General features: G+C 38.4%; 2 protein-coding genes and 1 long non-coding RNA gene across 9 annotated transcripts in view; all 3 read left to right on the top strand.

The window, feature by feature from the left end:
* LOC107665875 (actin binding LIM protein family, member 2) overlaps positions 1-6,233 on the top strand; it is a 59,849-nt gene extending 53,616 nt beyond the window's left edge. For all 7 annotated transcript variants that reach the window (XM_016456928.1, XM_016456929.1, XM_016456935.1 and 4 more), the window contains 4 exons: positions 1,069-1,126; positions 1,258-1,265; positions 2,111-2,191; positions 4,090-6,233. In XM_016456928.1, the coding sequence (XP_016312414.1) occupies positions 1,069-1,126; positions 1,258-1,265; positions 2,111-2,191; positions 4,090-4,203 (261 nt within the window). In that variant the 3' untranslated portion in view covers positions 4,204-6,233. The remainder of the gene's footprint in view (positions 1-1,068; positions 1,127-1,257; positions 1,266-2,110; positions 2,192-4,089) is intronic.
* A 1,304-nt stretch (positions 6,234-7,537) lies between these two features.
* The window catches only part of LOC107665873 (actin filament-associated protein 1-like), a 60,685-nt gene continuing 45,684 nt past the window's right edge, over positions 7,538-22,538 (top strand). Inside the window, exon 1 of the mRNA XM_016456927.1 lies at positions 7,538-7,645. Within this exon, the coding sequence (XP_016312413.1) occupies positions 7,624-7,645 (22 nt within the window). The 5' untranslated portion in view covers positions 7,538-7,623. The remainder of the gene's footprint in view (positions 7,646-22,538) is intronic.
* On the top strand, positions 17,137-19,994 carry LOC107665878 (uncharacterized). Its single transcript, XR_001631609.1, has 3 exons — positions 17,137-17,212; positions 17,366-17,443; positions 19,655-19,994. It is a non-coding gene; the product is annotated as an uncharacterized LOC107665878 (long non-coding RNA).

The following is a 22,538-nucleotide window of genomic DNA, read 5'->3' as shown; positions in this document are numbered from 1 at the left end:
ACCTGATATCTGTGCACAAACACAGCACCCCACAACCTTTTGACATGCCATCTGTGTGTGATTTTTGAGAATATATGTGAGCTGTGGTCACAAGTGCTGTCATTCACTCTCTCAGCAGTGAAGAATGTTGTTTGATCCGAGTTGTATTTGTCAAACCCAGCTGCTGGGACACCGAGGGCTGTTGTAATCGCACACATCACGACACACAGTCACAGATCAGTTAATGTAGACATTTAGCCGAGGAAGCCATAATGCTCAGAGGGTGTGTCTGTGTTTGCGTGCTGTTAGAAGTGTCTTGTTCTGGCTGTTTTCCATGTTCTGTTTTGATCTTGAAATCTGCCTCCCTTAATGGACTATCCTCTGTAATGAAGAGCAAGATGTGCTTCCACAGCGGAAAACCCAAGCACACTCTTCATTAAAAATCTGATTTAGATCTTTTATCTCACATACAGTGTTGCCAGTGTCTTCTTTGTTTGAGAATGGTATGAAACCTTCTCCTGTACACTAGGTGGCAGTATTTTGCAACGGTTCTTTGTATCCCAGGACAATAAACTACTTGAAAACAGAAATATTACCCATTCTTTATATCTAATCTGGTCTGACTTAGTGTCATGTTTCGCCCTTTACTTTCCACAAGCGTTCACAAAGGTATGTGAAACAGAGAGCTGGTCATAGATCAATATTTATAGCAAAATCCACCGGCAAGCTCCAGCCCTAAGGATTCAAGTCTCTGTCTGCGTTAGACTTTAACCTTTAACCTCAGGAAATGAAAGAAAAACTTTCACAGTTACAGCAGCTTCTCTGTTCAAACATGATATTGTTACTCTCATTTGATAGTAGCAAAAATAAATAATGAAGGCATGGTGAAACTTTTTCAAGAAGCTTTTAATGTGCCGGCCTTAAAACCAGACACTGAAATCAGTTCCTTTGGGACATAAATGTGCCTGTACTAGTTGAAAAAACAACCATCTACTGTTTTGATATTGCCATGCATTCTGCATGTGAATAAATATGCACCATATATAATTGTGAATATGCCAAATCTTGTCATGCATTGCTTCTTACTAGGCGGCTGATCTTGGCGAGGATGAGGGCGATCATGACTCATCCTGGAGTGGAATGAGAGGTGAGTGAGTAGTATATAACTTACATAGACAACAGATGAGTTGCATTTTTACCATACAAAATTAATGGTTGTAATTTGTCTTTCTCTTTCTCCTTTTTTCAACATCTTTCCGGTTTTCCATGGTTTCTCAGAGTACAAGGTGAGTTCTGGTGTGTATAGTGGATTGCTGTAGAATGGAAATGAAAATAACAAAATGCAACTAAATACAGCATTAAATACAGGTTCACTTGCAGTGGTGGGTTTTGTGTGGTAAATTATTGGTTGCGAGATGCTTTTGATGGTTTCACTAGACATTTAGATACAAAATTGTTCATTTTCCATTCATCCTGTATATGTGTCATTTCAATAATTCTGAATATTGTTGGGTTCATATAGTTTAATATCAAATTTGAATGCTTGAATGCATTTTTCTAATTTATAATTTTTTAATTTATGCATTTAGCAGACACTTTTATCCAAAGCGACTTAAAATGCATTCAGGCTATACATTTTTTACCAGTATGTGTGTTCCCTGGGAATCGAACCCACGACCTTTTGCGCTGCTAACACACTGCTCTACCACTGAGCCACAGGAACATTATTCTACAATAAATAATTCTGATACTGGGTTGGCACCTGTACAAACCGGGTCCTCAAACAAAAACCAGTATGAGAACCAGTAGTTGATCATAGATTCATGAACAGATATACTACAAAACTAAATACATGATCTGTACAGAGATGTATGTATATACAGTACACTACCATTCAAGAATTTGGGGTGAGAAAGATTTTTTATTGTTTTTGAAATACAGTAAAAACAGCAACAACTGTTTCACTTGATCGTTATCTTCTAATATGCTGATTTGGTGCTCAAGAGTTCAAAAGAACAGCATTAATTTGAAATGAATATATTTTGTAACAAATGTCTTAATTTTATATGATGTCTTACAGTATGTGTGCATCTGTGTAATTGTGTGTCTTTCACATCCATGTATTTTGCAGGTCTACCCCTATGACATGCTTGCTGTGACCCACAGAGTCAGAGTAAAACTACCACGGGATGTCGACCGCACCAGACTGGAGGTAATATTTTATTAGACATTTACTCAGTGGTTTTGTTTAGTGCGATTACTGTGCATTTTTAATTGATTGCACTTTGGAGCATCCCAAGTTATGATTGAGCGATACTTTTATAATGATTGATTTTTAAATACAGCTGTGTCATCCTTTTTAATATGGAGCATGGGTTGACTTATTGCCGTTTAATTATTATTTTGTCAGTATCAGTCTGGATCAAAGTATGCAAGAAGGCAGCCAGGCAAAGAGTTGTGTATGTTTGTGTGTATGCCTGACTGCACTTCTGCCAATGTGAGTGTTTGTGAGGTTATGGCTTTGTTGGGCCACAGTCCACTTGCCCATGGCCAACACATAATATATCCTCAGTGTTCCTGGACATTGTGTCAGTGTTATTAGTGGGTTTAAGTGGAAAAGGGAAGAGAAATGTCTGGAGTTACGAGAGATGTTGATTTACAAATCCCACTCCCTAACTGTTAGCTTGGAATCACTGTGGTTAAAATTGTAATATCTGAAAAAATGTGTGTGTGTGTGTGTGTGTGTGTGTGTGTGTGTTTTGCATGAGTGTGTTTGTCATCGTATGACTGGTGTCCTGATATAAGAGGCCCTTGTCACATCTGCTTGAATTGAGCATGATTTGAGTCAGTTGCAACACCCAAAACTTTCCAAAGACTGTGATTTCAGCATCTATTTGGAGATGTTCAAGATACCCACACATCTGCAAGTGTTGCAGTACCACATACGACAGAGCCTGAAAGAATAAAGATTTACACAAATCCATTCTGCAATGGTTTAAAACAAAATTTAGGTCATAGGCTTAAAAGCCTGGCAACTTTTACAGCACCCCATTGGTGCTCGTAATCCTGATTATGCTAAAGGCAATGAATGTCCTCAACCATTGCAAAGCGTTAGGTGACACATGCATATAGATGGCTGTAATTATTGTCAATATTGTGTTCTTTTTTCGCTCTGTCTTTAATCTGTAATGACATTTGGGCCATGCAGATATCATTAGCAGAATAAACAGTGCTTATAGATTCCTGGCAGAGGTCCTTTGAGTTTGTTCTGATTAAGCTTTGATTAGTTGTTGTTATTTTGGGCCTTTATAGATGGATGACTATATCATGGAGCTATTCTGCATGCTTTAAAGTGATAGTTCACCCAAAAATGAAAATTCTGTCATCATTTATTCTCCCTCGTGTCTTTTAAAGCCCATATAACATTGTTCTGTGAAACACGAAAGGAGTTATCAGAATGTCCAAGCTGTTCTGTTCCATACACAGAAAGTGGATTTTAATAGCTTTTGAAGATTTTCTAATGAATAACCATTTCATTTTTTGGTCTGTTCGTCACACAAAGGGCTGTACGATTTGGGGAAAAAAATCGAATTGCAATTTGTTTGATTAAAAAAATGCAATTGATATTTAAAATGTGATTAATAATAAAATAAAAAAAGCTTCAGGTTTGCTGCATGTGCTTGTTTGTAGGGCTGCACAATTTAGTCATAAATGTTGCGATTATCAATATAAAAAAAAATCTATAAATAATAATAATACTAAGAATTATTTTTTACTACATAAAAATATAAAACAAATCAGCAAATATTGCTATTGTAATATTTCACTGTAAAATGTGTTTCAAAATAATTTTATTTTACGGTACAACTGTAAAATTGTGCTCTTTTTATGCTGTCCTTGACAGCCTGTTCACCATTAATTTTGATTGTGGTAAAGTGAAGTTTGAACATTCTCTTCAAAATATCTTCTTTTGTGTTCCACTGAAGAATGAAGGTACAGAACTGTAATTTTTCAACTGAACCTATCTCCTAAATTTGCCAGTTATCAAAATTAATCTGTGAAGTTTTAAAATTCTAATAATTATATTTGTTGTAATTCTTATCATTTCAGAGGCACCTGTCACCTGAGGACTTCTACAACGTGTTTGGGATGACCATTGAACAGTTTGACCGTTTGGCCTTGTGGAAGAAAAATGACCTTAAGAAGAAAGCCCGCTTGTTTTAAGTTACGCTGAATCGCTTGAAGGAAAGCAAAGATAAAGAGAAAACCTCTTCTCATCCGTCCTGTGTGCATGGAGGAATGAGTGTGAGAGAAATATATATGCACCACCGTTCTGCTGCATAGCTACTGTCATCCCATCTCACGCTGAGGAAGAGGGAGCGCTTTCACAACGCTGTTTGCCACCTAGCTCCGTTCATGAACGCCACACCACATGGTCTGAATGTTACTCTGATGATGGGGAGTCAGAGCTGAATTCTTTACTGCTCTCCTTGTTTTTCTCTTTGATTGTCTTTGATCTTGCTCCCCCGGCTGTCTTTGTGATTACTGCGTTGTATTCTCTCTTTGTGGAAAAAAACACTCAATATTGATATAAGCCACTTTCTTTACATTTTATACCGTTGATAAACATGGCCAGCCAGCTCTACTTGTAAGTCTTTTTGTTATGTAATAATATCAATCTTCCCCTCTCCCCTTGTCTTTATTTTTGACTGAAATGAATGTTGTCCAACGTTTACGTCTTGTCCTCGTCTACTCATATTGTTTGCTCAGTGTCTTTCTCTCGCTTTTTTCTCAGTCTCTTGCTGCCTGTTCCTCTTCTTACCTCCTAGACATGATACTCAGCTGCTGCTTGGACTGTAATATCTATTATGTAATATCAGCTTTATGGAATCTCATCCATCCATGGCTTCAGCATGACCGGGCCAAAGACTCAATCGGAGCAAGAAGTCAACAAAGCACCTTACACACGACCTAACCAGACGCGACGCAATAAAACAAGAAAAAACCTCTTCCATATCATTTTTTGTCCTAACCAGCCTCGATTGTGAGAAGCAAAGAGCAACTGGACACTTTCTCAGTTGCTTGGTTTCTATTTCCACGACATCATGCTGGGTAGCCCCGCCCACTGTGAAATCTCATTGGTTCTTCAGAACTGTGCATTAAACATCAAATATCTTCTCATTGGCTGTGATTTTGTCACATTACTCATCAGTTTTCGAACTTGGCGTATCGCACCTGGTTAGGACACAGTGTTAGTGGATATGTTTAATAATCTTTACTGTTGCTGAATGACTGTGAGTGCAGACAGCTGGAAAAATGCAGAGCTTTTGTGTTATATTATGTATTTGTTTGCTTTTCCAGGTCAGTGTGCAATTCATCAGATGTCATGATATCACAGTTATTCAATAAGACATTTAGAGTTGTTCTAAACTGATATCTGGACTTCACATACAGTACTCTCGCCATATATATTGTGCACAGAACATAATATGGTCGTAAACTTTATCAAGCGCATCAGCCAGACATTCTCATTGTTTTAATCCACACAAATGAAAGTGCTCATGGCAGAGTAGACCCTTATTTTTGTATGCAATTCTTTTTTCATACAGATGTTTGCAGATACTTTACTTTCCATTTGCAAATAATTGCAACATTCACTTTAGCATGGAGCCATGCCAAAGTTAACATTCTGTAGCAATTAGCTAAACTAATACAACACAACACTTGATAAAGCATGCAGTTCAGTGGCGCTTTATTTAAAACCCAAATATGATTGTTTTTTTTTGTTGTTTTTTGATTGTTAATAAATGTGTGTGCAGTATATTGATATAAATGTCCACTTATCATGTCACCCTGTAGACATGCACTGCATTTACTAGAAGCATCATGTAATGGCTTCATATCAGACTTTTATGAGTAATCATGACGTGTTGTTTGATTTGAGATCTTAAAGTTATTGAGAGTTTGTTTTGTTTCTTCAGACACATTCTTAAGTTGTACCATGTCTATTCTAGATATATTAACTTGGTTCTTTTTCTTATGCCAATGACTCAAATTTGCAAAAAAGAAGAAAGAACGGTATTTTGTCCTTTAATTTTATGAATACATTACATGAAGATGTCAGAAATCTGGAACTGTTAGAAACACCACCACATTTAGTAAACTAAGTTTTGAGTCTGCCTAATGATAACCATGTGTAACCATGTGTAACGTGCCTATATCTTGTACCATATCAAGGCAACAATGGATTTTTTTTTAAACTGCTCAGCAGGGAAACTCTGATTGTTTTGCTTTGTTGATTGTGAAAGTATGGCGTTTCTAACCAAATATGTGTGCATATCTCATTCATCAGGGTCATAATGTAACCTTCACCTGTCATGCCAAAATCTGTTGTTTTGGGGAAAATACAGTACAGTAAAACTAGTCTGAAACACATGAACGTGTTTTGGTCTGAGTGCGTATAGGTGGGAGCCTTTCCAGAAAACCATGTTGAGCTGCGGAGGACGAATGTGTTAGTCTTATTTGAACAGCTGTAGAAACATGCACGTGTGTGGGTGTGAGTGGTGTTAGCCTCCAGTTCAGCAGTCCAATAGTTCAGACTAGGTGAGTTCAGAATAGTGTGTGTTCGATCATCTTTATTCTTTAACAAAACACTGTTAACCTTTAAAAAACAGACCCAAGTGGAGACTAAACAAGGAGGTCATATCTGCAACTGCATTGGTTCAATGTATGTGTTTTCTAAAAAATATGGTTTGCTTTTGGAAATAATTTCTAAATCTTTGTGTGTGTGTGAAGTCTCTTTGTCTGGATGAAAGCAGATGTAGGACTGTGACCCAAGAGAACTCTAACCCAACAGTTTTGAGAGCTGCTTTCCTACTTTTGCTACTATTACATATGAGGCGAGTTTGTGCCTGGTTCTGACTGCATTCACACAAGTGTTTTATTTTATACCTAGAAAGTTTGAGAGACCTTATGAAGTTGTCTCTGAGGTAACACAACATATTGGGGTTTCCATGGTGGTTACATGTGGTTTTGTGCTAGTATGCAAACTATTGTGAATAACTGTGATTGTGACGTTATTCTGACTGCAAAGTAATGAGTTTGGGAAATGTAAATGCACCCATTTCATTCACTGTGTCTTTGAGTTGCTTTGCAATAAATATTGCTATTCATCTCAATAAATAGGCCTACAGCTACTTCAACTCAAGTGTTTTTCTGTAAAGAAAGTTTCTGAAACAGACGGATAGATGGATATCAATCTAAATAAAGTTACTTCAATTTTTCAGTTCAGCTTTTCTTCTTTTAAGATTCTGAATCAGACTGATTGATAGATAGATAGATGTTTTACATTTTATTTGCTTTTTGAAAGTGTCTCCTATGTTTATCATATAAACAAACCAAGTTGCAACACTCCTCGATCTAAATGTGACCGCCTCCCAGTTCTGCTATTGGGTGGATTTTTAGTAGCGCGCTGCCGGATTGGCTCACACGGTTGTCAATCTCGGGCTGATTTGACAGCGCGAGCGGTCCTAGGAGCGCAGATATGAATCTGAAGAAGCTCACGGGCCAGCCAGAGGAACAGCAGAGGTGGCCGTTATCAAGCACACGGGATACAGGGCAGGTCCATTATCTTGCGATTAAGTTATGACGGAAAATAACAGAGAAGGTAAGATGTCACTGTTAAAATTATTAGACAGTTGTCTCTATTGATCCGTAGTGAAAGTCTTGACCATCCATGAAATGTCCTAATTTGTCGATTTCAACACACACTATTGAGGTTTCATAAGGACAAGCGCTGCTCAGAGGACATTTCAGTTCTCCCTTGAAAATGTGAGTGTGATGGGCTTGCTTTCCAATGTTTATTTCTTTCCAAATGCTAATAATATAAAACGGCTCTTAAGTTGTCATGCTACATTCATATTTGTAATTTTTTTGGAGCTGTCATCAAACCTTTTTTGTTTTGGAGCTGAGGCTGAGCACAAAGAAGCACGAGGCATCCTGATGAATGTGCACCGCTCGTGGGGGGCTCTTGTTGAATAGCACGAGCCTGGTGGGATCAGCTGCCGTCTCGAGCCCCAGTCTCTATATGCAGAGAGGGGAGGGGCTGAGGGGTGAAAAGCTAAATTATGAAGAACAAATCCAATTAATTTGATACAATGCAGCGGGATGACTCTTAAACCACTGGGAAAGGGAAGCTCGATTATGTTTTTGTAGTTTATGTAAGGATGAAACATAGTTGCCACTGACAACATCATAATTGCATCCCTATGTCTAAGATTTTAGTGTTATGTTTACCCTAGCTGACCCTAATTTTTTTGTTTTTTTTTTGCAGCTTTGTTACTGTTGTTCTCAGGTGTTTTGCAAGTTCAGGTGATGTTTATTTAGAGAGACTATTTATATAAAGAGTTTGGGACCATGTGAAGGTGTTTCCATCTCCAGTTTAGTTTTCCTCCAGGAATAACTGACAATGGAGCGGACAAGAACCGTCATCCTGGGTATTGTTTGCTTTACTGACTCTGGCTCTGAGATGAGAGAAAACAGAACAAAGAGTAAAAAGCCACCAAAGTGGTCGTGTCTCATATCTCATTGTCCAGACTGTCTCAAAATAATCAGACCAGGTAAAGAAAATAAGAAAGAATCGAGTGGAACAGGTTGGGTTTGGCCAAATGCAGTCCTTGGACTCCTTGGCTAGAAATACGATCATTTGGAAAAACAAAGATAGGCATGTGGACAAAGCTCGGCATCTTTGATCAATAGCCAGTGTAGAGTTTAGATGGGTGTGACCAAGCGCTTTGAGGGATGTTAGTCAAGGACCATCTGGTAAAATGGGCGATGGAGCCTAACTTGACCTGTTCTTATGCTTTTGGCTGAACTTTCACCACAATTTGTATCATTCAAACAGGAGGTTCAATTCAGGATGTTTTGCTTCCTATTCAGAGTAGAAACAAAATACCTTTTCCTTATTGAGTCCCACCCTTTCAAAATAATATTTCCTTTGATTCTTAAGTAAATGCTGATTTTACTGGCAGTTTCATATCGATCTGGCAGAGAATGAACACCTTTGTAAACCATGAACCGTTAAACACCTTTTTTTTCAGAAGTAGGTTCATTTTATTCCATTTAAGGTGAAAAAGCATGTGAGTTGCACCCTTATTATAGCAGCATAGCATGTATGAGCTTGTTCATTTACACTTTATTTCAAAAAAATTTGTAACCACACAAAGCGAGTTCATCCAAGGGCTAAATGCCAGTATAGCTGAGTGTTGCATGGTGGGAGTTTGATATTTTTCCTGATAGCTTGATGACTGGTCTGTCTGGTCTTGCTGATGCAGTGACATCATTACTAGTGCACATCTGGACCTGCATTATTGCAGCATCTGTTTGAGAAAGAGAAAATCCACTGGTGAAGATGGATGACTGGTCTTGCTTAATTTGCTGGAGAAAAAAGCAGTCGTACAGATATTTAGTGGACGTTTATTATCTTCTAATCACTGCTTTGAATGATGGGGAAAATGTCGAGATAATGTACAGTTTTCTCTTTTATAGTAGCCTGACTTCTACAAGGCTGTTTTTCCTCTCTTGTGGTTCTAGTCTAGCAGTCTGTTCCTTAAGATAGTTTTCACAGACAAGTCTCTAGTGGGTTTATATTAGTCTGTCTTAGGATGCAGTACGTAGTTTAATTGTGTGAGTGTGTGTCACATACAGCCATGAACAGCTGCTGAAATGTGTCTGTCTTACTCAATACCAAACCACTTCCTGACCTCTGACACTGATTCCAATGGAAAGTTGTGTTTTGTTATGAAAAGACTGGAAATGTATAGACACTTGAAATGTTTAATTTTATTGATGCAATAAAAAGATAAGGAAATGTAATATGCATCATTACATTTGTGCAATAAGCACACTTCATGGCAAAAGCCTCAAAACCATGACCTTGAAGTTGCAAGCGCTATGCACATTGCACAACCAGCTGGGCTCCCGTCTTTGTCTTTTTTCAGTTTTGTTTATGTGAGCTGAAAAGCCCTTTGAGAACACATAAAGAACAGTGACTCTGTCTTAACGATCCCATGAGATCAAAATATGTTTTCTGACTTTTCTGTGTTACTTTCAAGCCATCTATCCACCTTATTTTTAATGTAAGAGTGGGCATGGTAATTTTTAACTTGAATGCCGCTTCCAGTTATTTTAGCTGTACAAAAAGCCGTCTGTTATGAAAGCACACAACTTATTTTTTTCATGAAAGCTATGAAAGCATGCAACATCTTTCAGTTGTAAATATCAAACATGTCTAAGGTTTACGATTTGGGATTGGGGAGGGTTTAAATGTGTGGCCAGCCTTATTTACCTAAAGTGGCTAATGAATCTGAAGTCTCACACATTCACAAGAAAATAGCTTGTTCTTATAAAGGTTGACAAAATTCACTTTTAGCAGATATACACATTTGAATGTGCTATATGTAATTTTTGACTGTACTAAAGCATAAAAATATTATATTTTTGCAGATATTTAAGAAACGTGCTAAATTCACAGAATTGTTTCTCCGAAAAACAATGCTACAGCCAGTTATTCTACTGCGTTCTGTGTCGGAATGTCTGTTTTTGTTTTGGTCTGTGTGATTCCATCCACTGCCAATTTACCCAATAGTATTTCGACACCCCGGGTTGCCAGAATGTGTAAAACATGTATTGCAGCAATGGAAGCCAGCAAAGAAACTGGGTCAGAGATCGCAGATTCTACCCGACCCAAAAAGCCTCGGCATCCATCTAAAAAGCTTTATAATGACCAGAGGTATATTAAAACGTGGATTCATCAACACATCAACTTAGAGTATAAGACTTGTCGCCTTTCATTGTAAATTACGCTTGTTCCTGTTGTGTGTCCTCAATCTAGCAACTTTTGCGAGCATTGAGTCTAAAGAGGAGGGGGTGGAACAAACAACTCTATCCAGTATTTTGAATTTGGACTGCAGTGCCCATTTCAACCACTAGCTGTCAATATTACATACTGCACCTTTAAAACTTACATATTTTCTCTTCTGGGATGACTAATTTTTCACTACCCAAACTTTTGTCCAAACAAATTCTCAAATGCAGTATGAAGTGTATTAACAATGATTAAAATGATAGCGTACATGAATTTATAGGTTGTACAAGTTAGATGAAAAAATATTGTTTTAGTATTATAAATAAATGTGTGCACAAGTTCAGAAGTAACACTGTATATTTACACAAACAGCTGTGCGAGACGTCTCTCCAGAGCTGTCAGTTACCCATACTGCCCGCGGCTCTGTAACATGACTGGACTGGAGTGGCAGATCTTTAAAGTAAAACATGAAAAAGTTGTGTTGCATGCCTTTTGGCTCTTCTTCAGCTTTGGAGGTTGTCCCATTAGGGTTTTACATCCAGCCATAGTCAGAGGGAAGATGTAACTTTGCTCTTTTTCTTTCTGTTGAACTCCGCACACTCAAGTGTGTTTGTGTTCACAGAGAAGGTGCTTGTACTTCAAATTGCCATTTGAGTGTATGTGTGTATGTGTGTGTATAGACTCAGAGTGTTTGTGCTGTAAACCAAGCTGAACTCAAAACCTCTGAGTCACTGTCTGAGAAACCTGATGCCTCATGTTCTTTAGAAAGCTTTAGTAATCTTTAGTTGCCTCTTTCTCTAGCTTTCATTACTGAATATTCTCTGAATCAATTGAAATAAGTAGAGGTTTACTGTCATTTCCATCTCTGTCATTATTTGTTTCCGCTATGTTTCATTATTTGTGTATGAAAGGGAAAATGGAAATGGGTGAGGAAAGTGTGGAAATTGTGGCAGAGATACAGAAGATGAAAGCTGCTGTGGTTCTTAACACTCCTGACCACATCACAGCGCGGAGAGGGATCTGATTAGACTGATGTGGTTGGTGTTATTCGCTGGGTGGAAACTCTGCTTAAGCGTTTTGTGTTTAGGGTGTGTTGTCGCAGCCAAGGTAACAGTCTTTCTGTAAAGACTTGTTTTATAGCTAACAGATGCTAGAACTCTTAGCATGAATAATTAATGCACAGTGTGCTGTAATTGTTTGTAGCTTTTAGGAGCTGAGCTAATTTAGGCTTTTAAGAATAACCTATAGTGATGTGTTATTTGTTTTCATAGATTCCTGAGATTTTCTGTTTGACTGACCCATACCTACCAAATTTCCTCAAAAATGCACCAATAATCAAATAGAAAATCTGCAGGCATATATGTAAAAGTTTCTGAAACAGTAGTGTGCAAAGATCTCTCTAGTGAAAGTGGATATAAGAGGACGCAGACACAAGAACACACACAAGCTTTTTCACAGAAATGAAGAGTCACCTAGGGATCTTCATGATGGTGTTTGTTGGTTTAGCTTTTGTCGGAGGTAGGGCTGTGCGATATTGAAGAAAAATGCGATATGCGAGAACTCACTAAATAATGCGATATTCGATATGCGATACGATAATGCTTAAAGTGCCACATGCTCAGATGAAACAGTTTTACTCAGCTGTTGCGGAGTCAGTTCTGTGAACTTCTATAACTATCTTGTGTCATATATATATATGGTTATTTGTATGTATGTATGTACCAAGAGTTCCTGTAAAACCCCAACAAATTGCTTGTGTTTGCGCACACTTAAGTGGTGAATAAGCTCATTCTGATTCTGATTCTAATAAGAAAGCACCCCTACAACAACTTCTGAAAGTGAACGGTATGTGTTTTACTCGAGCAATACATAAAAATGTAATTTTCACATTAGTGTAATCATTTTAACATGAGTTTAGGAACTGAATAATAAAAAGGAAAAATAAAACACTGCTTAGTATTTCCTCTTTGAATTCAATATGCACTGATTCTTATTTAAACTACACAAGTTATTTAGGTAAGAGCAGTGAGTGATTTTCTCTTTGTCTTTTGTTCATGGCCCCAAATATTGCAAGCTGTAGCGATATGCATATTGCGATATGTACATTTGCGATATTTCGATAATTTCGATATATTGCACAGCCCTAGTAGGAGGTGATTAAACAAACTTCATCTAAGTCTGTATAGCACATGATGTCTTCCAACCAGTATTGTTAATTGTTAACAAAAACTAAAAACTATTATTTTGTTAACTGAAATAGGCTAAATCTTGAAAAACGTATACCTAAAAGTTGTGTAAGATGAAAATTAGAAATGTTGCCTTGGCAATGAACTGATGCAAGTTTAATTTGAAGTACTACTAAAACTAAAACTGTCTAAAATAAAAAATAAAGCAAAATTACTAAACAGAAAAAAAAGAGAAAACAATACAAAGAAAAAAGCTAATTTAAAATATTAATAAATACTATAATAGTATATCAATAATACTGGTTCAAACAGATCTTGTGGTAAGCATATTCCTGTTGAATCTGTATCTCTACTATCTTACATACAAAACAGCTGACGTACATAAGCTCTTTCTTTCTGCCTTTTGCCAAATTCTTTCTGTTCTGAAAACAAGCGCCATCTGTGTTTTTGGGTTATTGATCTTGCAGGTGTATTTGTGGTATTTAGGCCTTGAGGCAGCTCTCTCATCTTTCTACAGTAAATTCTCTTCTCTCTGCCACTCGGCATACCATTTTGTGCCTGTCGTTACCTATTTCCTGCATTCATTTTGATTTGCCAGATAAATAGAGACAGGAATTAAAAAGCACTCACAGTCTTTGGGTTCTGATTCTCAAAGGGAGTGCATATATTTCAATGCTCAGGCAGTATGCTTGCGTGTGTGTGTGTGAGTTTGTGTGTGTGCACAAACAAACTCACACACCTATTTTCTTTTTATGCTTTCCCACCTTTTCATGTTATTGTAACCCACTTTCCATCAACTTCAGTTTATTTTTAGTAGGGGAGTATGATTTTTTTTAAGGTGACGATGAAGGCAACCTGCCCTTTGGGTATTTGGGTAAAATGCTTAGTTTGGATTTTAGCCAAGACTCGTTTTCACATGTTTTTGGAATAGTGGTTTCAGGCTTTTCTGTAGTAAATGGATGTGCTTATGTGCATGTATAGATCTGTTAGTAAAATAACCAGGTGTTCAGTGCTATGTGCGCTAAATGTGATGTTCAAGTTCTGGTTGCATTCTGGAAAATTTAAGTGCTCCTCATTACAAACTTTTTTTAAGCACACAGAGATGTGTTCTGAGGCCTCCAGACCTGTCCTTTTAAATAAATTGTACATTTAGGTTAATGTCAAGTTGTTATGATTTATGGGAATACTTGCTTTCTTTCCCTGTATTTCACCCTTGACACACCCACACAAAGCCCAGAGGCTATACTGAAACTTCAAGCTTAGAGTGCTTTCACACTACCGCTTTTTCATCTGCTTTTAGTCTGTTTGGTTTGCTTTGGTTGGTGGGAAAGTGGTTTTCTTAAGTAATAAAACAAGCGGGAAATGTATTTTTAAAGGGGTCATATGATGCGATTTCAAGTTTTCCTTTCTCTTTGGAGTGTTACAAGCTGTTCGTGAATAGATAAGATCCCTGAAGTTGCAAAGACTAAAGTCTCAAAACCAAAGAGATATTCTTTATCAAAGTTAAGACTCTGCCACGCCCCCCTAAAACGGCTCGTTCTAACACGCCCCCACATATCTAGGTCACTATGTGGGAATATTTGCATAATGCGCCCAAACGTGCACGCAAAGAAAGAAGGCATGGTTTCAGTAACCGCAGTTAGTGTTGAAGCAGCCATGTCAGGGAGACGCTGTGTCGCAGAGTAACGCGTCGTGTGTTTGTGTGTGTGTGTGTGTGTGTGTGTGTGCGCGCGTGTGAGAGAGAGAGAGAGCGCGTCACATCACAGTAGAGTCAGCTGTCTTAACCGCGGCTTGTGTACTGCATCATTACTGTGTCTGTTCCCCTTTCGGGCTTGAACTGATGGTAAAACTAATGACATTATTTACTGTCTTTACATTTATTTTGAAAGATGAAGCTCGCGATTATGGTAAGGGGCGTTACATTTCCGACGAGTGCTTGCGGTGTTCGGCCAATCACAATGCACTGGGTCAGCTGGCCAATCAGAGCAGACTGCGCTTGTCGGAAGGAGGGACTTTGTAGAAAACGAAGCGTTTGAGAGAGGCGGGGCATAGAGGACCTACAATAATGTACAGTATTTGAAAAATAATGTGTTTTTTGAACATTAAAGCATGTCAACATATTCTGTTACACCAAATACACCAAATAATGCTCTTTAAAAAAGCATCATATGACCCCTTTAAGAATGTTTCATGAATCTGGCCCCTGGTTGGTCCTCAGAGCGTGTGCCCTAGTACAGCCAAGCTGCTTTCACTATAATAGTGTCACCTGCACATGCCACTTCTGTAGATGAAATCGTACCTGTTCCAAAGACAGCAATCTTCAGTGTTGTGATGCTTTATCTTGTGTTGAAACAGGTGGTTCATTTGATCTAGATTAAATTCTGTAGAGGACCATTGCCAGTGTTTGAATGTATATGTTTGTGTAAGTGCCCTGCATTTATAATTAGTGTAACCAGCTACTACTATTAGTCCTCAGTAAATCTTGCAAAGTATCCATAGCAGAACTCTGTCAGAGGTGTGAGTGGTAAGATCATGGCATTCTTTTATGGATTAAACCACCCAGGCATTTGCTGCTTTAGATAATAAATACCCTCATACTTTGTCTAGCTAACAGCAGGATTGGATTTGAAACAGTAAATGTTTATGACATTTTAAAACATTATACATAAAGGCTTCAGAGATGCGGAGAATAGGATATATACATGTTAGATGAGGCAGTCATGGCTTAAAGGGGTCATATGATGCGATTTCAAGTTTTATAATGTACAGTATTTGAAAAATAATGTGTTTTTTGAACATTAAAGCATGTCAACATATTCTGTTACACCAAATACAGAAAATAATGATCTTTAAAATAGCATCATATGACCCCTTTAATGGTTAGAGAGTCGGACTTGTAACCCAAAGGTTACAGGTTTGACTCTCAGTACCGGCAGGGATTGTAGGTGGGGGGAGTGAATGACCAGTACTCTTTTTCACCTTCAATACCCGCGAGATGAGATGAGACCCTTGAGCAAGGCACCAAACTCCCAACTGCTCCCCGGGGCCACAGCAAAGATGGCTGCCCATTGCTCCAGGTGTGTGTGTGTGTGTTCACTACTCATTGCTGTGTGTGTGCACTTGGATGGATTAAATGCAGAGCTACACGTCACTTTCACTTCACTAGATGTGCCACTATTCTTCGGGCTCGAAAACTACTTGAAAATGTATTCTGATTTATCACATCTTAGATTTAGCACAATCTTAGATTGAACACATTACATATCGGCATCACATTATTTTTTAAGTTTGTAGTGATTCACATTTTTCTCCATATTGTGCTGCCTTAGCTTCCATTTTGGTAGATATTTTATATGAGTGAATATGTTATTGTGAGTGAGTCTGTGCGATTTTATCAACACTCAGCCTTTGCCATCTTCCCTATCCTCCCTCTCTCTTTTCTTTCAGTGTATGTTAATTGTTTGTTGTTGCTGTCATTCAGCACTTTTGCACTTGAAGCTTTGCAGATGTTTCTTTGGAATGCTATTTCCATCATCCCTCTCTCCTCAATGGTCCTTTCCAGTACTGCCATTGGCTGCGCACAAAGCCTCCACCTCCTATGCTATCTTCACAGAGAATGATGAGTATAATTTTACCAAGTTTACAACATACAGAACTGACAGACTGGAATGATATGCTGTCTTTACATGCTACATTACATGAAACAACATAAAATCACACACAAAACACAACACAACAGAAAAAGAAACATAAAACATAATATAAAAAAGATAATAGAAGAAATAATAATTAAAAAACGCAACCGTGGTCTTTGCCCATAGAGATTTGAAATGGTTGCTTTTGTAATCAGTGCTACAGAGTAAAAAATATTATATCTACAACTAGACTATCAGAACAGAACCATGATTTTTCCATCAATCCATGTTTTTATTAGTGTTGAAGTTCAACATAGATGACACAGATCAGTGTTAATATTTGAGGGACTGCTGGATGTTTAAAGCTCATTGGCCCGCTCCCTGACAGTAGGGGCGAGGTTTGGTAATTTGTGTCTGCCAGGTGAAGTGAAGGTCTTCCACATTCTTATGCTTTCCATCTTTCTCCTCCCTTCCCTTTCACACACATCCTGTCACCTTCCCTTTGGCCTTGCAAACTCTCAGTACCTTTCTTTTGTGGCAGTCCTTTGGTATGTTTACATGCACAATTTTTGTCAGTCCAATGAATCCAATACTATTTCAGATTCTGAATGTTCAGTTTATATAAACCCTAAACTTTGCAATCTTTGCAATTCACATATTCATTTACATGTCCATTACATGTATTCTGAACAAAACATCAGCATATGTACAGTGCCCAATCCCCAGTCACTGTGTACAGAACCGGAGAAGTCCACCGTAATAATGTCACCAGTGCTACTGTGAGTATAATTGTCATTTTTGCCATATCTTAGAAGAACGATGACAAATGTCAGAAGACTTTTTTTAGCAAATATTTAGTAAACATTCTGCTCCACTGACTAGTTTTAAGAAGTAAAACATATGTAAACATGCACATCATGGAACTAGGTATTTTTGAATCCTTTGGAGAAAATAGTCAGATTCAAGCATTAACATGCTTACTTAATTCCTATTTAGGTATTTAAATGACTGCTTTTTAGTCAGAGTAAGTCATTAGTCTGATTATTAATAGATTATTTGGTTGCATGTAAACATAGCTACTGTCCCCCCGCTATGTCTATGATGGTAATAGTCCTGATCTGTGTGTCCACTTAGGGTTAGAATTAACATTATGGACACAATATTTATCATATATTATATATATATTATATATATATATATCATATTTATGTGACTCTTCTAAACAGAATTGTAATTTAACAGATAAAATTAATGAGCTTCCATATCTCAATGGCCATGACAGCAGTGCTCTTTCCTTTTGTATTGTGTATTGTCTCATTTTCTTTCTTTTGTTGGGATCATTTATCAACCCTAGGTTGACTTTGGTCTGTTGTGAGAGACCAGAACCCATATATGTACAAGATCACATATCAGGAATGCTGTCTCTGGATCAGAGCTGCTCCTTAGCACTCCTTGGCTTAAACACCAGTAAATGATGTGAAAATCTGATCCTAAATCAGCACTCTGCACAAATACATGCTGTTGGATCTCCGGGGGTGGACTTCCTCCCTGAGGTCTGATGAAAATCAAGCTGGCTGAGTCTGGCTGAAACATTTATCTGATGGAAAGTGCCTGTATCTGAGGAAATGAAGGACTGTGTGATGTCCGCTATACACTGAGAGGATTTGCATTTGACTGCTGTGTTTAGCAATCCAGGGAGTACCAGATAAAAACACATTGGGAAAAAAACTGTGGGGTGGGGGGCTCATATATTTAGCATACAGATTAGTTTCTTAATTGGGTCTCCTCCCCCCACTGGGCCAGCCAGCCATAACCAACAACATGTCCGCAGTCTCAGTCTGGCCAGATGGTGGACTGAGCCTCAAAGTGGTGGGGTGGTCTGACAGTAGGAGGTGTGTGCGTTGAGTGTGTATTCGTGGTTGTGACTTGTAGTCCTGCTGGGCCATCCTCCCCTTCGTACATCTATCTATCCATCCATCTGACTGTTTGCTGTGGACAGTTGGAGTTAAAGAGGCACCCTGGCTATAGCAGCTGGGACTTCAGACTGGGTGTGGATTGGGGGAGGGTCATGTGTATGTTATCAAGGATTGGTATCAAGAAGAACAAGAGGAAGGAAGAAAATGTAATTGGACTGAAAAAGTAGGAGGAGGACTTAAGGATAAAAGAAGGCAAAAATACACACAATTACAAAGAATCTGATCATTCTGGGAAAACAGAATTAGGGATCAATGCCAAGTGGATACTGTATATATCAATAGAAGAAAACACAGAATGAGCTTCATGCAGCTGCTTGTTTCTGGTGATAACTTGCAGATGGGTCTTCAACATTGTCCACCCCATAAATTCTAACAAATGGAATCAGATGGATCCAGGTTGGACTCTTCTCTTGGTCATCTTGTCCTTGCCAACACTGTACTTGGTACTCAAGGTGCTTTGACAATTTCAAATACATTTGAACTGAATTAAACTTTCAGTTCTGAATAATGAATAGAGAGTGGTTGCTCTGAAGCAGTTGGAGAGAAAAAAATGCAAAAATCTGACTAGTATAATTTCAGTCAGACTACATGACATTTTAAGAACTTGAATTATTGCTTTGATAAAAAAATTAACTTTTAATGTTCATATAAGTGTGCTTATTGATTACTCTTGACTAAGCATACATCATTGTAAAGGAAATAGAAAGCGAGAACATAATGTGGCCTCATCTGCACTAGTCCGGAGTATCATGTGTGGAATGTTGAGCTGTTTTTGTCAAAGTCTTCTTTAGGGCGGTTCAAGAATATAGGATTGTGTAACACTTAGACCCTTTGTTGGACTGGCTTGAAGTGGCTTTCCAGTTGACCCTGCCCAACCCAAACACAGCACTAATGTATGTCTGAAACCCAGCCAGGATATTACGAGTGAGCAGCGCATCAAAAGGCAGTCCTGCTCACTGATTCTGACCTAGTTTTAAATACTCCTTACCGTTGCTCTGTCTTCCTTTCATCAAGGCTTTCCTCCCCTGGACCACAGCCAGTGTTCCATACTGCCCATCCGTATGTGCTACAGCTTTCTGCACTATAAAATGACTCCGGTGTCAAATTATGCAACTGCAGCTGAGCAGAGTGGCCTTTACCTCATAGCCATATGGAGAGTCTGTGAAGCCTGATTGCTTGTGATGAAGACGATGATGATGATGATTTCTCCAGACCTGTGTACAGAGTTTTGGTTGCAGTTTACCAGCTCAGAAAGTTTCCATTATTCACATTTACTGCCTGTGTAAGTCGATCTGTGTGTGTGTGTGCGTATTTAGTTTAATTTTCCACATGTGTACATGAGATAACATCTTATCAGGGGAGAACTGCAAACTGGAGAACTGGAGATCAACCAGTGAAAATGAAGAAAAGGTTTTTGCCACTGAGATTGTTGCTTTTGTGCCATTATATATGTTGACTACCTATTTATGTTGTTTTAATTGGATGCATCGCAGTTCATTCAACACATTTACTTGAGTTTCAACACATCTGAGGTATTTACAACAGCAAAATCTGTAGCTACATACAGTCTCTGCAATCTGGCACAAATTCATTTTCATTGCATTGGATACTGAGAGTAGCGGGGGTGCAGATAATCAAAAATACTCGGCAGCATTCCAGAAATTCGGAAAACATTGTCCAGCAATTATAAAGGTTCAGCAAGTCCTGCAAGTATTTCTGGGATGAAAAATAAATGTCAAAGGGTTCATTCAGGACTCTGATTAATAGAGTACAGAAACAACAGCTCTAGAGCATTCTAATTAATTTGTCTCTGGAATTTAATCCATTTACTTTTGAGGTCTTGTAATCAAAAATCCTGTTGTCTTGCAGGTGTTGTGCATATTATTTTGGCTTGTGTATTTTGCCAATGAGGCCAACCACTTTAGTAATGAGGTGTTTCACCAGGGCACAGATTGTTGCTGCATTCCTTGGAGACATGAAAACACATAAGCGCTGATGAGTGACACACAGGCACATTCTGTGAGATATACTTCAAAAGACCTTGAATTCAGCTCATGTGTTGTCCCTGACAAAACAGTCTTTGCTGTAATGAATCCCCTGCAGTGGAGCCCAGAAGAAACAGTCATTCCACTGGCTACCAGGTTCTTTAATGCTTCATTAGAGTTCTGTTTGTTTAAAGCTTACCCTCCTGACAGTTACCAGTTTGCCAGTACGGGGCCTCCACCCTGCTTCAAACATCCTGAGCATGTGATGTTTTGACGGCATGTCTGGAGCTGGGAGGAGATAAAGTTTAGATGCAGTTTACTCTTAATGTTTACAACAGATACAATTTCTTTCCATTCTTTGTTTCTTTATCACTACCCGCAGTTTGTATATTTCAATTTAGCTGAAAATTAGATGATATTTGAGATTCTTGACAGAAATGAAGTGTTTCACAATTTTCTTTTAAATGGCTTGCAGCTCTATTGAATTGTGTGCACTGTAGGGGTGGGCGATAAAGCCTCATGGAACAACGTTTTATTGGTGATTGCAGCTGGCAGGCAGCAGCATTTATTAGTGCAAACAAAATGAAGGGCATTTTCCATCCTTTTCCAATGAGCTACTGTCATCGATGACAGACTACCTAATTCGAAGTGTAAATCTATTGTCATAAGGTAGCAGTAGCAGCTGTGTGTTCGACTTGAAGCAGACCGATCGGTGTACAGGGCCGTAGCTGGGGTTTGCGGGGCAGGTTGTACCAGTGGGCCCTGTTTGAAATTGTGTAAATAGCACAAATAAACAAATATGCAAATTAAACCATTTTTAAGTTTTTTCAAGTTTGTAGGTGTCCAGGTACAGAAACTGAATAATCAAATGTAAATAGCATTGCATAGTCTTCACTGTATAAATTAAATATAGATACATTTTTGTTAAAACTACAAAGTAATTCAGTAAAGAGCAGTGAGTGATTTTCTCCTATTTAATTTATTGGATTAACATTAAAGGGGTCATATGATGCGATTTCAATTTTGAAAGCGAAACTACTTTGTTTGGCCTTCCAAAAGAGGACGATATCGCTTCGTCATGCCTAGAGCTGATCCATGCTGGTTGCTGAGAAAATACTTAAACTTCGCGTTGTCGATCGGCTTTCACCGTGGACGAGTGCACTGGACGCACTGGATAGCTGGCCAATCAGAGCACACCTCACTTTTTCAGACCGATGAGCATTGTAAAAATCGACGCGTTTCAGAAAGGTGGGGCATAGAGGAGAAACAATAATGTACAGTATGTGGAAAATAATGTGTTTTTTGAACCTTAAACTGCATAAACACATTTCATTACACCAAATACACAAAATAATGTTCTTTTTAGCAGCATCATATGACCCCTTTAAGGACACTGACAGCAGCTAGTAAATTAGGCGCGGTCACTTTAAGAGATAATACCTCCATTATAATGATACACATTCCATTTCTTACTCAGTTTACTTTCACTTCAGACATAACCGACCATTTTTTCGAGGATACTCGCAAAGACAGGTCTCAGTTTTCTTTCACTTAAGACATAACCGACCATTTTTTCGAGGATACTCGCAAAGACAGGTATTGTGACAATTGTGTATGTATTTGTCATTTCAAGAGCAAGAAGAGACCAAACTTAATTCGGTGTTTAAGGGCTGTAGACGCGGCTCTCTGCATGCACACTGTACGCACAGAACAGCGCGCGGGTGCTGAATTAAGCTTTTCATGTCTTTTTGTGCTTGTATGTTTAAACTGGCGAGGTGTATTTGTTCGTTCAGGCACAGGAGGAAGCGAAGAAGAGCTCGGTCTCCGTGTGCGCACCGAACTCGGCACACGAACTCTGTTGAGTTTTTCCGCGTGTTGTGTTTGAATGCTTTAAACTGTTTTGAATGTTTAAA

Source organism: Sinocyclocheilus anshuiensis, unplaced genomic scaffold (assembly GCF_001515605.1).
Source record: "Sinocyclocheilus anshuiensis isolate Anshui unplaced genomic scaffold, SAMN03320099.WGS_v1.1 scaffold647, whole genome shotgun sequence".
NCBI classification, from domain to species: domain Eukaryota; kingdom Metazoa; phylum Chordata; class Actinopteri; order Cypriniformes; family Cyprinidae; genus Sinocyclocheilus; species Sinocyclocheilus anshuiensis.
This window is presented reverse-complemented; position numbering and strand designations above follow the sequence as displayed.